This window comes from Arachis ipaensis, chromosome B04, assembly GCF_000816755.2.
Source record: "Arachis ipaensis cultivar K30076 chromosome B04, Araip1.1, whole genome shotgun sequence".
Lineage (NCBI taxonomy): Eukaryota > Viridiplantae > Streptophyta > Magnoliopsida > Fabales > Fabaceae > Arachis > Arachis ipaensis.
This window is the reverse complement of record NC_029788.2, coordinates 83,441,244-83,454,998: the sequence shown is the minus strand read 5'-3', so window position 1 is coordinate 83,454,998 and position 13,755 is coordinate 83,441,244. Positions and strand designations below refer to the sequence as shown.

General features: G+C 35.1%; 2 protein-coding genes across 3 annotated transcripts; one reads left to right on the top strand and one right to left on the bottom strand.

The window, feature by feature from the left end:
• Positions 1,983–4,668, bottom strand: LOC107637841. Of its 2 annotated transcripts, none has more exons than XM_016341125.2 (3): positions 4,022–4,668; positions 3,843–3,890; positions 1,983–2,885 (listed from the first exon to the last, which is right to left on the bottom strand). In XM_016341125.2, the coding sequence occupies exons 1-3, from the start codon at positions 4,385–4,387 to the stop codon at positions 2,784–2,786; spliced, it is 516 nt and encodes a 171-aa protein (XP_016196611.1). In that variant the 5' UTR covers positions 4,388–4,668; the 3' UTR covers positions 1,983–2,783. The 2 variants fall into 2 exon arrangements, with proteins under 2 accessions (XP_016196611.1, XP_016196612.1); XM_016341126.2 differs by having other exon boundaries at positions 3,843–3,939; positions 4,022–4,665.
• LOC110271524 lies at positions 4,417–12,987 on the top strand. The gene is made up of 3 exons (XM_021122482.1): positions 4,417–4,505; positions 6,188–6,366; positions 12,711–12,987. Exons 1-3 carry the CDS (start codon positions 4,417–4,419, stop codon positions 12,911–12,913), a joined length of 471 nt encoding a protein of 156 aa, XP_020978141.1. The 3' UTR covers positions 12,914–12,987.

The following is a 13,755-nucleotide window of genomic DNA, read 5'->3' as shown; positions in this document are numbered from 1 at the left end:
TAATTTTGCGAAATTTTTAATTAGGTCTCTATACTTTTTTTTTCTTTTAATTGAGTCTTTGTACCAAATTTTTTTTTAATTGAGTCCCTACACTTTTTTTTATTTGAGTCCCTGCATCAATTTTTTTTTAGTTGGTCCCTATACAATTAAGCCAATTACTAATAAGAGGGATCTAATTGAAAAAAAAATTTGGTGCAGGGATCTAATATATAAGAAAAAAAGTATAGGGACCTAATTGAAAATTTCGCAAAACTATAGGGACTAATAGAATAATTAAACCTATAATATAAATATGTTACACTAAAACAAAAAAGTCATGAATTCAATTTTAAGAATCAACAAAATGAATTTTTTTTATAAATTATATATGATAAAGAATATTTTAAAAAGGAAAATTTGTACACTAACTATCTATCTTATATTTCCATTATATAAAAGTATAAATAACAATAAATAAGTAATTCTTTTATATGGTAATTTAATCAAATTCATCGAAAAATCTTTACAAATGTCCAAGGCAGTTCTTTTTTTAAAATATCTTTTCAATTATTTTTTAATCCATCAATGGCAACTTATTTATCTATCGTGCCAAAAAAAAAATTGTGATCAGCTACACTCCAAGAAAGGGTAAAAAGAAAAAGAAAAAAAAAGTCAAAAAACAAAGGTCATTAGATTATTTGTGCCTAGAAAGCAGTCTTTGATATCCTCATCTAATTAGAGTATTAGACTATTGCCTAATGATAGTGAGTCTTCATCATCCTTACACAATCCCAAGAGTCTTTTTGATTGTGCCTTCAGCTCTTCAAGTGTCTTTCGATTCATCCAGTCATATCGATCAAATCAAATATACCAATCACTTTGGTCAGGTTTATTAATGGCAATTACATACCAATGAACTATTGTTGATTAAACTCATATTTACTCGTCTAAAAAATTCTCTTAAAGAAAACCACAAATCATGCCATGATTACTTTAAAGTTCATTATAAGGCAACCCTTAAACCAATAATCAAATGACAAAAAATTTTGAAAGAAACAATGAAAAAATCCAACCTTTCCTCCCACACAACTTAGTCTATTTAGGGCAGCTTAGAAGCTTGTCACACAATTAAGTTCCACAACCTAGTCTATTTAGGGCAATTTAAAAGTTTATCACACAATTCAATTCCTAACCACCTTAAATAGACAGCTTAGAAGTTTGTCACACAATAGTCTATTTAGGGCAACACACACACACACCAGAGAGAGCGCCTCAATCAGACAACATTTGACATTACTGTAAAGGTGACATTCATCCTCTGCAAACAACTATATTCAAATTGATTAATGATGATTAATTTGTTTGGATTTGGATCCTCTAAAGTTTGAATTTTACTTTAGAGAATAAAGTATAATCTTCTACTCTTGAATAGTTTCTCTTTCATATTTATTCTTGGTCCCACCTATGAAATCAATGGTGAGAGATCACACTTTACTCTCTAAAGTGAAATTCAAACTTTAAAAGATCCAAATCCAATTTGTTTTGTGAATACAACCAGATAAAAATGTTGACCACATATGGTAACTCGACTTGATACACCATAGGTAGTATCTTGTAACACCTTTACTGTCACAATGTCACGCTTCCGCCTGCGCTGCTCTGATAGTGAGAATGTTACGGCAACTTCCTTATATTTAATAATAACATAGGAGTCTTAAACTTGAAATCATATCGTCATTTTCTTTGAAAAACCGGAAAGTATTTTTTGATTCAATCAAACAAGCATATATATAAATATATACATACAAAACTTTTTATACAAGTAACTTACAAATATATATACATACATATTATTACAACTCCTATCCCTCTTACAAAATATAATAAAAAAGGTGAGGAAAACTATAATTGTATATACATTAATATAGAATACAATTCGATGCTCGAAAGAAACTCCTTAAACTCTTCGTCCGTCTTGAAAAAGAAAACCTGTAGGGGGTGGGGGGAGAACATCATCCTCGCTAGTTCTCATTAGAGGGGTTTTAAGAATTGTCATAAGAGAATATTTAAATGAAAATTGTTTTCGATTGCAGTGATCATCGCTCGTCTTATGAATCTTTTTGAAAATCAACTGTTAATCATCCAAAAAGCCAAACCTTTTCGAAAATCATTAGTTAATTACCCAAAAATTAAATTTATATTTTGAATTTATAAAAACTCCAATTAAACACAATATCTCGTAACCTTTCACTACATATATTAAAGAAGCAATTTCATCAAACATAACCAAAACATAACCAAATCACAGACTCCGTCCCAAAATAATATCACATCACAGCCTTCGGCCCAACACAAAATCAATTCTCACTTCAACTACCATAATCCGAACCAACAGTCACAATCATAAGTAATGCAATTCAAACACAATCAAGAGCAATTATAGAAAGTATAGCAATTAGCAGTTAAGCAAAATTATTCACAAAGGCAAACCAAGTACAATATGCACACCCAAACAATGTCACATGGATGCAAATGATGCATGCCTGCTCTATGGCCAATGAACTCATCTGTCGGTTATACAGTCAAACCCGACATGTCCGGTAGCTAACCTTGGATAGTCCAAATGTGCACGCATCTACCAAGAGGAATTTTACATCTTCAAAAAAGAACGTCCGGAAAGGTATAAGTGTCTGGCCACATCTTGCGACGAAGGGTCAACAGAATCTCGAATCTCAACCTGGAGCAAGTGGAGCCAACCCACTGCATCTACCCAGGAAAATTCAAGACTCAGATAAAGTTTTAAATCACATATCATTCTCAACTAGGAACAAGTGGGGGCAAACCACTGCATCTATCCATGTAGACTCAAACCATAACCCAGAGCAAGTTGAATCACACCATGGCACCTACACAGGCAATTATACTTCAATCAGACTCCATTTATATAAATTTCATCCTCAATCTTATTTCACTTCATTCATAATCTTAATCGTACTTAATCATCAATACCTCTCCTTATCATTATCGTTATCATCACATCTCTTATTACATTTAATCCCTCTTTCTCTAATCAAATTCAAATACTGTAAATTCACCAAAACATCTAAAAATGGAATTCTATAATCAAACTCAAGACATAGTTCTTTTCATATGAAATTGAGTTCAGAACAAAATCGTTTTCTTAATGAACTAAACTCAAAACAAAATTCTTTTTTTAATAAATCAAACTCAAATCATAATTCTTTTCTTAATAAATCAAACTCAAAACAAAGCCCTTTTTCTCAATAAATTAAACTCAAAACATAATACTTTTCTTAATAAATCATACTCAAAACATAATTCTTTTCTCAATAAATCGAACTAAAAACGTGACTTTCCGTAATAAATCGAAATCAACTAATACGATTCTTAAATCAAATTTTCTTTTAAATAACGATTCAAACAAAGTCTAAGAGTTTTATAAAAATTTCGGCAGCATCTCCGCTAAAATTTGGACTTTACCACCCTTCGAAGGTCCCAACAACTAAACCAAATACCTCTCGGTCATTTAAATCATTTCCAGTAAATCATTATCTCAACAGCTCCAACTCAACTCAAGGAAATCAACAAAAACCTAGAATTCGAACAACCAACCCAATAAACTACAATAATTCAACCTTAATTATCAATATGCATTCAAACACTCAATAATCATTATATCACAATTCAGAAACCAATTTAATCAACCAATAAATCAATCATTTATCTAAAACAACTCAGTTCAATCCATAAGACTCACATAATCACAAAAATATATTATTTGCATCAATATCGATTTATAAAAATTCTTGAGAATAAAATAAGTTTAAGGAAAGCGCCCCTACCTCGATCGCGACATAACTACGCGACACAAAACTCCTTTTACTCCCGGCCTGCAATAGTGGTAGCTTCAATCGTGACTCGCAATAACCGATTCTCGACCTTATATTACCAAAACCTTAGAATCTCTAACTGAACATAACAGAATACTGATTTTCAAAGGTTCTGTAACGAAAACGCTTACCATAACAAAGAAAGAACGACTAAACAGAGCAGCAACAACCTTGGCGGTGGTCTCGGCGACAATAACGCTATATCCAGTGACCAAAAACTCCGGCAGCGATGGCGGCAGAGGAGTGGCGATGCTGCGGCTTCCCGGCAGCCAGCGGCACGACGGCGCAGCCTTCAGCAGCATAACGAGGTCCCTCTCTCTTGCGGTTTTGATTCCCCGACGGCGACGCAATGGCTCCTGGCTTCGCTGGCGGCAGAACGACGAGGACGAGTTCTTCCAGCTCACGTGCAGTAGCGCCATTGGAGGATGCGATAGCGGTGACGGCCAAACGCAAATAGCGATGAGGCTGACCGCATCCCTCTCTTCCTCGCACGTCATCCTCCCTCTCAGCGATCACGACAACGACGATGCCTCGGCAGCTTCTTCTTCTCTCTCGCGCGATGACAACGGCAACTCAATGGAATGGTGGTGACGACGTAGTGGCGTTGCGGTGGTGGTGCGACTTCTCTTCTTCTCCCTTGGTTCTCTCTCTGCATTCTCCCTTTATTCAGCGAGTGTGAATGGCGCCGTGTGTGTGGTTGTGTTTGCGTTGATAAGGGGAAGGGGTGAGTGATAACGGCGCTAGGTTAGATGAAGTGGGTGATGTGTGGGTGTATTAGGATTAGGGTTTTGATTTGGGGAAAAGGGGTAAGGGTAGGTTAGTAATTTCTAATTAAAATAGGAATAATATAGTAATTAAAAAATTAATTTTAATCCAACAATATTTATAGGGGTGTTCGCGGTGCGGTTTGGTTCAGTTTTTTAGAGAAAAGTCATCCGATCCAATAGTTTAATTAAACTGCGGTTCGATTTTTTTCTCAAGACCACCTGAACCAAATCAAACCAATTAAAATCGGTTTGGTTTGGTTCGGTTTGTTCAATTTTTTCAATCAACTCATAGAAAAGCCTGCTATACTATTTCACAAAATTATAACATTAAAATCATCTAACACAAATACGCAATAACTAACAAAAGTCTTGATTCAATGAAATTCAATGACAAAAGAAATTAAAATAAATGAAACTCAAAATCACACTTTCACAAACATGTCGAAAAATTCCTAAATGTAGTAAAACAAATGAACTAACTCTATTAAATTACACAAAATAACACAAGACTAACAGAAGTGTCATTGCATTATGCAAGAAAATAACACATCTAAAGGTATATTACAAACAATAAAATTCTTCCTTTCTATTTTTAATACCATTATATCAATATATTTAGAATGTTGAAGACATCTTTCATAGTACAAAGAACTTCATAACTTGCAATTGAAATGCACTTTCTCACAAAAAATGCAGGCAATACATAAATACATTGTGCCCACCTAGTTCTCTTGAAACTAAAAGCCACAACTGAGACATGTGTAGAAAGACTAATTACCTTAGACAATTGCACCTTCTGTTCATCAATTTTATTGATTCCAAATTTTCTTCTTATATCCTGCCAAAGACCAATACCAGATAATGAAAAATAAATACTAGGAATCAACAACAATTAATAATGAACAACAATGAACAAATAATTAAGAAAATAGAAGCAGAAACACAACAAAATAAAAAATTACTAGCATTCAGTAACAATGAACAATGAATAACAATTAGCAACAATGAACAAATAATGAACAACAATGAACAACAATCAGCAACAATGAACAAATAGATTGAACAGAAATTGAATACAAATAAATCACAAAATCAACTCAAAACAAGCAAAAATAAATTAAACCCAGCAGCTCAGAATCACAAAATCAACTCAAAACAAACAACTCAAATTAACAAAAATCATTAAACAAGCACAGTAATCATTAGTATTATTAACAAAATTTCAAAACAAGCAAAATAAGTGCAGAAAACTAAAAATCAATTCAAAATCATATAATCACAGAATCAGAATCACAGAATCAGAGAATCACAGAACTTGAACTAAGCAAAATAAGTAAATTTGAACCCAGCAACTCAGAAGCTTAGAATCAGAGTTATTAACAAGAAATTAACAAAATCTTAAAGAAATCTAGCAACTCAGAATCATAGAAATTATAATTAACAAAATCAAACCCTAACTATTTCATAATTATAAACCCAATATGTCTAATTGCTTCAGATACATAGAAGGAGAGAAAATCAAACCTGAAGTCAAGTGGATGAGAAGGAGGAAGAGCACTGGAAGAAGGCCAACCGGTGGCTGCTGTGTTGTGGGTGGCCAGGCCAAAAACGCAGTATACTGCTATGGGTGGTCACAAACGGTGCTGCAGGTGGCCAGATCGGTCCTGTTGGTGGCGCTGGGGTGCCGCTGGATGGTGCTGGACTGCTGGGTGATTGGTGCGCAGAAATCGTGACGGTTCCATTCCTTGGTAACGGCGCTAAAAACTCAATACGCACATTCATAATCTTAGTTCTTTGTCACAACTTCGCACAGCTAACCAGCAAGTGCACTGGGTCATCCAAGTAATAAACCTTAAGTGAGTAAGGGTCGATCCCACGGAGATTGTCGACTTGAAGCAAGCTATGGTCACCTTGTAAATCTCAGTCAGGCGGATTTACTTGATTATAGAGATTTAATAATTAAAAAGATAAATAAAACGTAAATTAAAGATAGAGATACTTATGTAATTCATTGGTGAGAATTTCAGATAAGCGTATAGAGATGCGTTCGTTCCTCCTGAACCTCTGCTTTCCTATTGTCTTCTTCCAATCATTCATACTCCTTTCTATGGTAAGCTGTATGTTAGGCATCACCGTTGTCAATGGCTACATCCTGTCCTCTCAGTGAAAATAGTCCAATGCGCTGTCACTGCATGGCTAATCATCTGTCGGTTCTCGATCATACTGGAATAGGATCCATTGATCCTTTTGCGTCTGTCACTACGCCCATCACTGGCGAGTTTGAAGCTCGTCGCAGCCATCCCTTCCCAGATCCTACTCGGAATACCACAGACAAGGTTTAGACTTTCCGGATCTCAAGAATGGCCGTCCATGGATTCTAACTTATACCACGAAGATTCTGATTAAGGAATCCAAGAGATACTCATTCAATCTAAGGTAGAACGGAAGTGGTTGTCAGGCACGCGTTCATAGGTTGGGAATGATGATGACTGTCATGATCATCACATTCATATTGAGGTGCAAATGAATATCTTAGAATCGGAATAATCTTGAATTGAATAGAAAAATAATAGTACTTTGTATTAATTCATGAGGAACAGCAGAGCTCCACACCTTAATCTATGGTGTGTAGAAACTCTACCGTTGAAAATACATAAGTGATGAAGGTTCAGGCATGGCCGAATGGCCAGCCCCCAAACGTGATCTCAAGATGAAACTAAAGATGTTCCAAAAGATCTGAAATACAAGAGTAAAAAGTCCTATTTATGCTAAACTAGTTATTAAGGTTTACAGAAATGAGTAAATGATGCAGAAATCTACTTCTGGGGCCCACTTGGTGTGTGCTTGGGCTGAGCATGGAGCTTTACACGTGTAGAGGCTTCTCTTGGAGTTGAACGCCAGTTTGTAACCTATTTCTGGCGTTTAACTCCACTTTGCAACCTATTTCTGGCATTTAACTCCAGAATGCAGCATGGAACTGGTGTTGAACGCCAGTTTGCATCGTCTAAACTCGGGAAAAGTATAGACTATTACATATTTCTGGAAAGCCCTGGATGTCTACTTTCCAACGCAATTGAAAGTGCACCATTTGAAGTTTTGTAGCTCCAGAAAATCCACTTTGAGTGCAGGGAGGTCAGAATCCAGCAGTATCTGCAGTCCTTCTTCAACCTCTGAATCTGATTTTTGTTCAAGTCCCTCAATTTCAGCCAGAAAATACCTGAAATTACAGAAAAACACACAAACTCATAGTAAAGTCTAGAAATGTGATTTTTATTTAAAAACTAATAAAAATATACTAAAAACTAACTAAATTATACTGAAAACTATGTAAAAACAATGCTAAAAAGCTTATAAATTATTCGCTCATCACAACACCAAACTTAAATTGTTGCTTGTCCCCAGGCAACTGAAAATCAAGTAGGATAAAAAGAAGAGAATATACTATAGATTGAAAAATATCAATGAAACTTAGCTCCAATCAGATGAGCGGGACTTGTAGCTTTTTGCCTCTTGAATAGTTTTGGCATCTCACTTTATCCATTGAGGTTCAGAATGATTGGCATCTATAGGAACTTCAGATTTCGAATAGTGTTATTGACTCTCCTAGTTCAGTATGATGATTCTTCCAATCAAGCGTGTAAAATGCCCTTGCTGTGCAATCCTGGCATTTAACGCCAAACTGCTGCTTGTTTCTGGCGTTAAACGCCCAAATGTAGCCTGTTTCTGGCGTTTAACGCCAGGTAGATGCTTGTTTCTGGCGTTAAACGCTAGACAGATGCTTGTTTCTAGCGTTTAAATGCCAGAATGCTCCTCCTCCAGGGTGTGCTATTTTTAATGCTGTTTTTTATTCTGTTTTTGATTTTTCAGTAGTTTTTGTGACTTCACATGATCATCAACCTAATAAAACACGGAAAAAAGAAAATAAAAAATATATGATTAAATAACATTGGGTTGCCTCCCAACAAGCGCTTCTTTAATGTCAATAGCTTGACAGTGAGCTCTCATGGAGCCTCAGATAATCAGAGCAAGGTTGGAACCTCCCAACACCAAACTTAGAGTTTGAATGTGGGGGTTCAACACCAAACTTAGAGTTTGGTTGTGGCCTTCCAACACCAAACTTAGAGTTTGACTGTGGGGGCTTTGGTTGACTCTGCAGTGAGAGAAGCTTTTCATGCTTCCTCTCCATGGTTACAGAAGGAGATCCTTGAGTTTCAAACACAAGGTTGTCCTCATTTAGTTGGAGGACCAACTCTCCTCTATCCACATCAATCACAGCTCTTGCTGTGGCTAGGAAGGGTCTTCCAAGGATGATGGATTCATCCTCATCCTTCCCAATGTCAAGGATTATGAAATCAGCAGGGATGTAAAGACCTTCAACCTTCACTAACACATCCTCTACTTGTCCATAAGCCTATTTTTTTGAGTTGTCTGCCATTTCTAATGAGATTCTAGCAGCTTGCACCTCAAAGATCCCTAGTTTCTCCATTACAGAGAGTGGCATTAAGTTTATTCCTGACCCCAGGTCACACAGAGCCTTCTCAAAGGTCATGGTGCCTATGGTACAGGGTATTAAGAATTTGCCTGGATCCTGTTTCTTTTGAGGTAATTTCTGCCTATCCAATGCATTTAGTTCATTGGTGAGCAAGGGAAGTTCATCTTTCCAAGTCTCATTACCAAATAATTTGGCATTTAGCTTCATGATTGCACCAAGGTATTTAGAAACTTGCTCTTCAGTAATGTCTTCATCCTCTTCAGAGGAAGAATACTCATCAGAGCTCATGAAGGGCAGAAGAAGGTTCAATGGAATCTCTATGGTCTCTAGATGAGCCTCAGATTCTTTTGGTTCCTCAAAGGGATACTCCTTATTGGTCACTGAACATCCCAGGAGGTCTTCCTCACTAGGATTCACGTTCTCCTCCTCCTCTTTGGGTTCGGCTACATCATGTAAGGCTATGGCCTTGCACTCTCTTTTTGGATTTTCTTCTGTATTGCTTGGGAGAGTACTTGGAGGGATTTCAGTGACTCTTTTACTTAGCTGGCCCACTTGTGCCTCCAAATTCCTAATGGAGGACCTTGTTTCATTCATGAAACTCACAGTGGCCTTAGATAAATCAGAGACTATATTTGCTAAGCTAGATGGATTCTGCTCAGAATTCTCTATCTGTTGCTGAGTGGATGATGGAAAAGGTTTGCTATTGCTAAACCTGTTACTTCAACAAAAATGTTCGTATTCTTGTTCCTGCTCATATGAGAAAGAAGAAAACAGAAAAGAAAATTTGGAATCCTCTATGCCACAGTATAGAGATTCCTTTATGTGAGTAGAAGAAGAAAAGAAATTCGAACACAGAAAGAAGGAGGGGGTTCGAATTTTTAAGAAAACGAGGAGTGTTAGTAGATAAATAAAATAATTAGAAGGAGATGAGAGAAAAGAATTTTCAAAAATTAAATAAATTAAAATAAAAATACTTTTTTTAATTTAAAATTAAAATTAAAATTTTGAAAATTAAGCAAGGAAAATTAAATCAAATTAAATTAAATTTAAAACAAATAGTTAATTAAAAAGAAAATTTTAGAAAAAGAGGGAAGGTGATTTTCGAAAATTAGAGAGAGAGAATTAGTTAGGTAGTTTTGAAAAAGATATGATTGAAACAAAATGATAGGATTAATTGAAAAAGATTTGAAAATTAATTTTGAAAAGATAAGAAGTTAGAAAAGATTTTGAAATTGATTTTGAAAGAGATATGATTGAAACTTAATTTGAAAAAGATTTGAAAAAGAAATTTGAAAAGATTTGATTTTTGAAATCAAAGTTTATTACTTGACTAACAAGAAACTAAAAAAATATGATTCTAGAGTTTAAAGATTAAACCTTTCTTATTAGGCAAGTAACAAACTTAAAAATTTTGAATCAATCACATTAATTGTTAGCATTAATTTCGAAAATATGAAATAAAAATAAGAAAAAAATTTTGAAAAAATTTTTGAAAGTTTCGAAATTTATAAAGGAAAAATGAAAAAGATTTGATTTTTGAAAAAGATTTGAAAAAGATAGAATTTTTAAATTGAAAATTTGATTTGACTCATAAGAAACAACTAGATTTTAAAATTTTTTGAAAAAGTCAACTCAAATTTTCGAATTTGATGAGAAGAAAAAGGGAAGGATATTTTTTTTATTTTTGAATTTTTAATGATGAAAGAGAAAAACATCAAAAAGACTCAAAACATGACAATTATGAATCAAAACAAGAAAAATATGCAAGAACACTTTGAATTCAAAGATGAACACCAAGAACACTTTGAAGATCATGATGAACATCAAGTATGTATTTTTGAAAAAAATTTTAATAAAAGAAAACATGCAAGACACCAAACTTAGAAATTTTTAATATTTAGACACTAAGAATTCAAGAATGCATATGAAAAACAAGAAAAGACACAAAACAAGAAATTTTAAAGATCAAACAAGAAGACTTATCAAGAACAACTTGAAGATCATGAAGAATGCAATGCATGAAATTTTCGAAAATAATTTTTAGAAAATTAAAAAGATGCAATTGACACCAAACTTAAAACTTGACTCTAGACTCAAACAAGAAACACAAAATATTTTTGATTTTATGATTTTATAGTTTTTTTGGATTTTTCGAAAATTATTTTGGAAAAATGAAAAAGAAGAATTTTTTTTTTGTATTTATCGAAAATAAGAAATAAAAAGCTTAAAATTAAAATAAAATTACCTAATCTGAGCAACAAGATGAACCGTCAATTGTCCAAACTCGAACAATCCCCGGCAACGGCGCCAAAAACTTGGTGCGCAGAAATCGTGACGGTTCCATTCCTTGGTAACGGCGCTAAAAACTCAATACGCACGTTCATAATCTTAGTTCTTTGTCACAACTTCGCACAGCTAACCAGCAAGTGCACTGGGTCGTCCAAGTAATAAACCTTACGTGAGTAAGGGTCGATCCCACGGAGATTGTTGGCTTGAAGCAAGCTATGGTCACCTTGTAAATCTCAGTCAGGCGGATTCACTTGATTATAGAGATTTAATAATTAAAAAGATAAATAAAACGTAAATTAAAGATAGAGATACTTATGTAATTCATTGGTGAGAATTTCAGATAAGCGTATAGAGATGCGTTCGTTCCTCCTGAACCTCTGCTTTCCTATTGTCTTCTTCCAATCATTCATATATATTGAGGTGCGAATGAATATCTTAGAATCGGAATAAGCTTGAGTTGAATAGAAAAACAATAGTACTTTGTATTAATTCATGAGGAACAGCAGAGCTCCACACCTTAATCTATGGTGTGTAGAAACTCTACCGTTGAAAATACATAAGTGATGAAGGTTCAGGCATGGCCAAATGGCCAGCCCCCAAACGTGATCTCAAGATGAAACTAAAGATGTTCCAAAAGATCTGAAATACAATAGTAAAAAGTCCTATTTATGCTAAACTAGTTACTAGGGTTTACAGAAATGAGTAAATGATGCAGAAATCCACTTCTGGGGTCCACTTGGTGTGTGCTTGGGCTGAGCATTGAGCTTTACACGTGTAGAGGCTTCTCTTGGAGTTGAATGCCAGTTTGTAACCTGTTTCTGGCGTTTAACTCCATTTTGCAACCTGTTTCTGGCGTTTAACTCTAGAATGCAGCATGAAACTGGCGTTGAACGCCAATTTGCGTCATCTAAACTCGGGAAAAGTATGGAATATTATATATTTTTTAAAAGCCCTGGATGTCTACTTTCCAACGCAATTGAGAGCGCGCCATTTGGAGTTCTGTAGCTCCAGAAAATCTACTTTGAGTGCAGGGAGGTCAGAATCCAGCAGCATATGCAGTCCTTCTTCAACCTCTGAATCTGATTTTTGCTCAAGTCCCTCAATTTCAGTCAGAAAATACCTGAAATCACAGAAAAACACACAAACTCATAGTAAAGTCCAGAAATGTGATTTTTATTTAAAAACTAATAAAAATATACTAAAAACTAACTAAATTATACTGAAAACTATGTAAAAACAATGCCAAAAAGCGTATAAATTATTCGCTCATCAGTGATGCAGTATCTACGACCGCGAGGGTGGTGCTGGCTGGGGCTGAGTGGTGCTGTCCGCGAGGAGGGGCTGGGAAGAAAGGTCTGGTGGTGCTGGGAGAAAGGCTTCGACGACGCTACGAGGTGGTGGGAGGAAGGGGTTCACCGGCTGGGGAGGTGCTGCAGAAGATGGGTTCGCCGCCGGCCTTGGGTTTCTTCGAGTGAGACTGAGAGTGAGTGCAGAGAGTGAAATTGAGAGAGTGAGAGTAGAGAGCGGCTAGGTTTACGTTTGGGGGTGGGGGGTTAGGTTAGGTCACGTTAATTGGGGGTTGGGGGGTTTGGTTTTTAAGGTTTTGTATAATATCGGTTCGGTTCGGTTTTCATTGTCAGAACCGAAAACCGAACCGAACCGCAATAAAAACAGCAAAATGTATTTTTTTCGGTTTTTTCTGTTTTTGGTTTGTTCGATTTTCAGTTTTTTCGGTTCGGTTGGTCGGTTTAGTTCGGTCCGGATCAGTTTTGAACACCCCTAAATACTTGTATATAAAAATACTATTTGTTCATCAATTTATAAATTATTTTTAAATAAATACTCTAATCTAAGAATTAGAGATAATCAAATTAATTTCTTTTATATTATAAAATAAATTTCAAAATCTAATTATTCAAACTTAAAATAACCATATTCAAATTGATTAATGATGATTAATTTGTTTTGTGATTACAGCAACCAGATAAAAATGTTGACCACATATGGTGGCCCGACTTGATGCACCATAGGTAGCATGTTACCACTTACAAAATCCAATGGCAAGATTCTATTGTCGTCTAAACCACATTCTATCTTCCTTTTCTTCTACATCCTCCTTTATATTTTTATACCCAGGCAATACGTGGTATCAATATAGAGTTCAATTTATCCCTTTTGAAGATGCTATGCTCCTTCTGGAAAAATCATAGTAACGAACGAGGAGTTCAAAAACACCTGTATAACCAATAGGCAAGTATTTAATACCCAAATTACCAATTGCTTGCTTACCAATGAATCAACAGGAACAAAAAATTTA

Coding starts and splice junctions, on each gene's coding strand:
- LOC107637841 (XM_016341125.2), bottom strand. CDS start 4,387: ATGACGTGCGAGGAAGAGAGGGATGCGGTCAGCCTCATCGCTATTTGC. Junction 3,891..4,021: donor GTCGTTCTTTCTTTGTTATG/GTAAGCGTTTTC, acceptor CCACTATTGCAG/GCCGGGAGTAAAAGGAGTTT. Junction 2,886..3,842: donor GTAGTTATGTCGCGATCGAG/GTAGGGGCGCTT, acceptor TTGCCTGTGTAG/GTGCCATGGTGTGATTCAAC.
- LOC110271524 (XM_021122482.1), top strand. CDS start 4,417: ATGCCTCGGCAGCTTCTTCTTCTCTCTCGCGCGATGACAACGGCAACT. Junction 4,506..6,187: donor GTAGTGGCGTTGCGGTGGTG/GTGCGACTTCTC, acceptor TCAAACCTGAAG/TCAAGTGGATGAGAAGGAGG. Junction 6,367..12,710: donor GGATGGTGCTGGACTGCTGG/GTGATTGGTGCG, acceptor ATTCGCTCATCA/GTGATGCAGTATCTACGACC.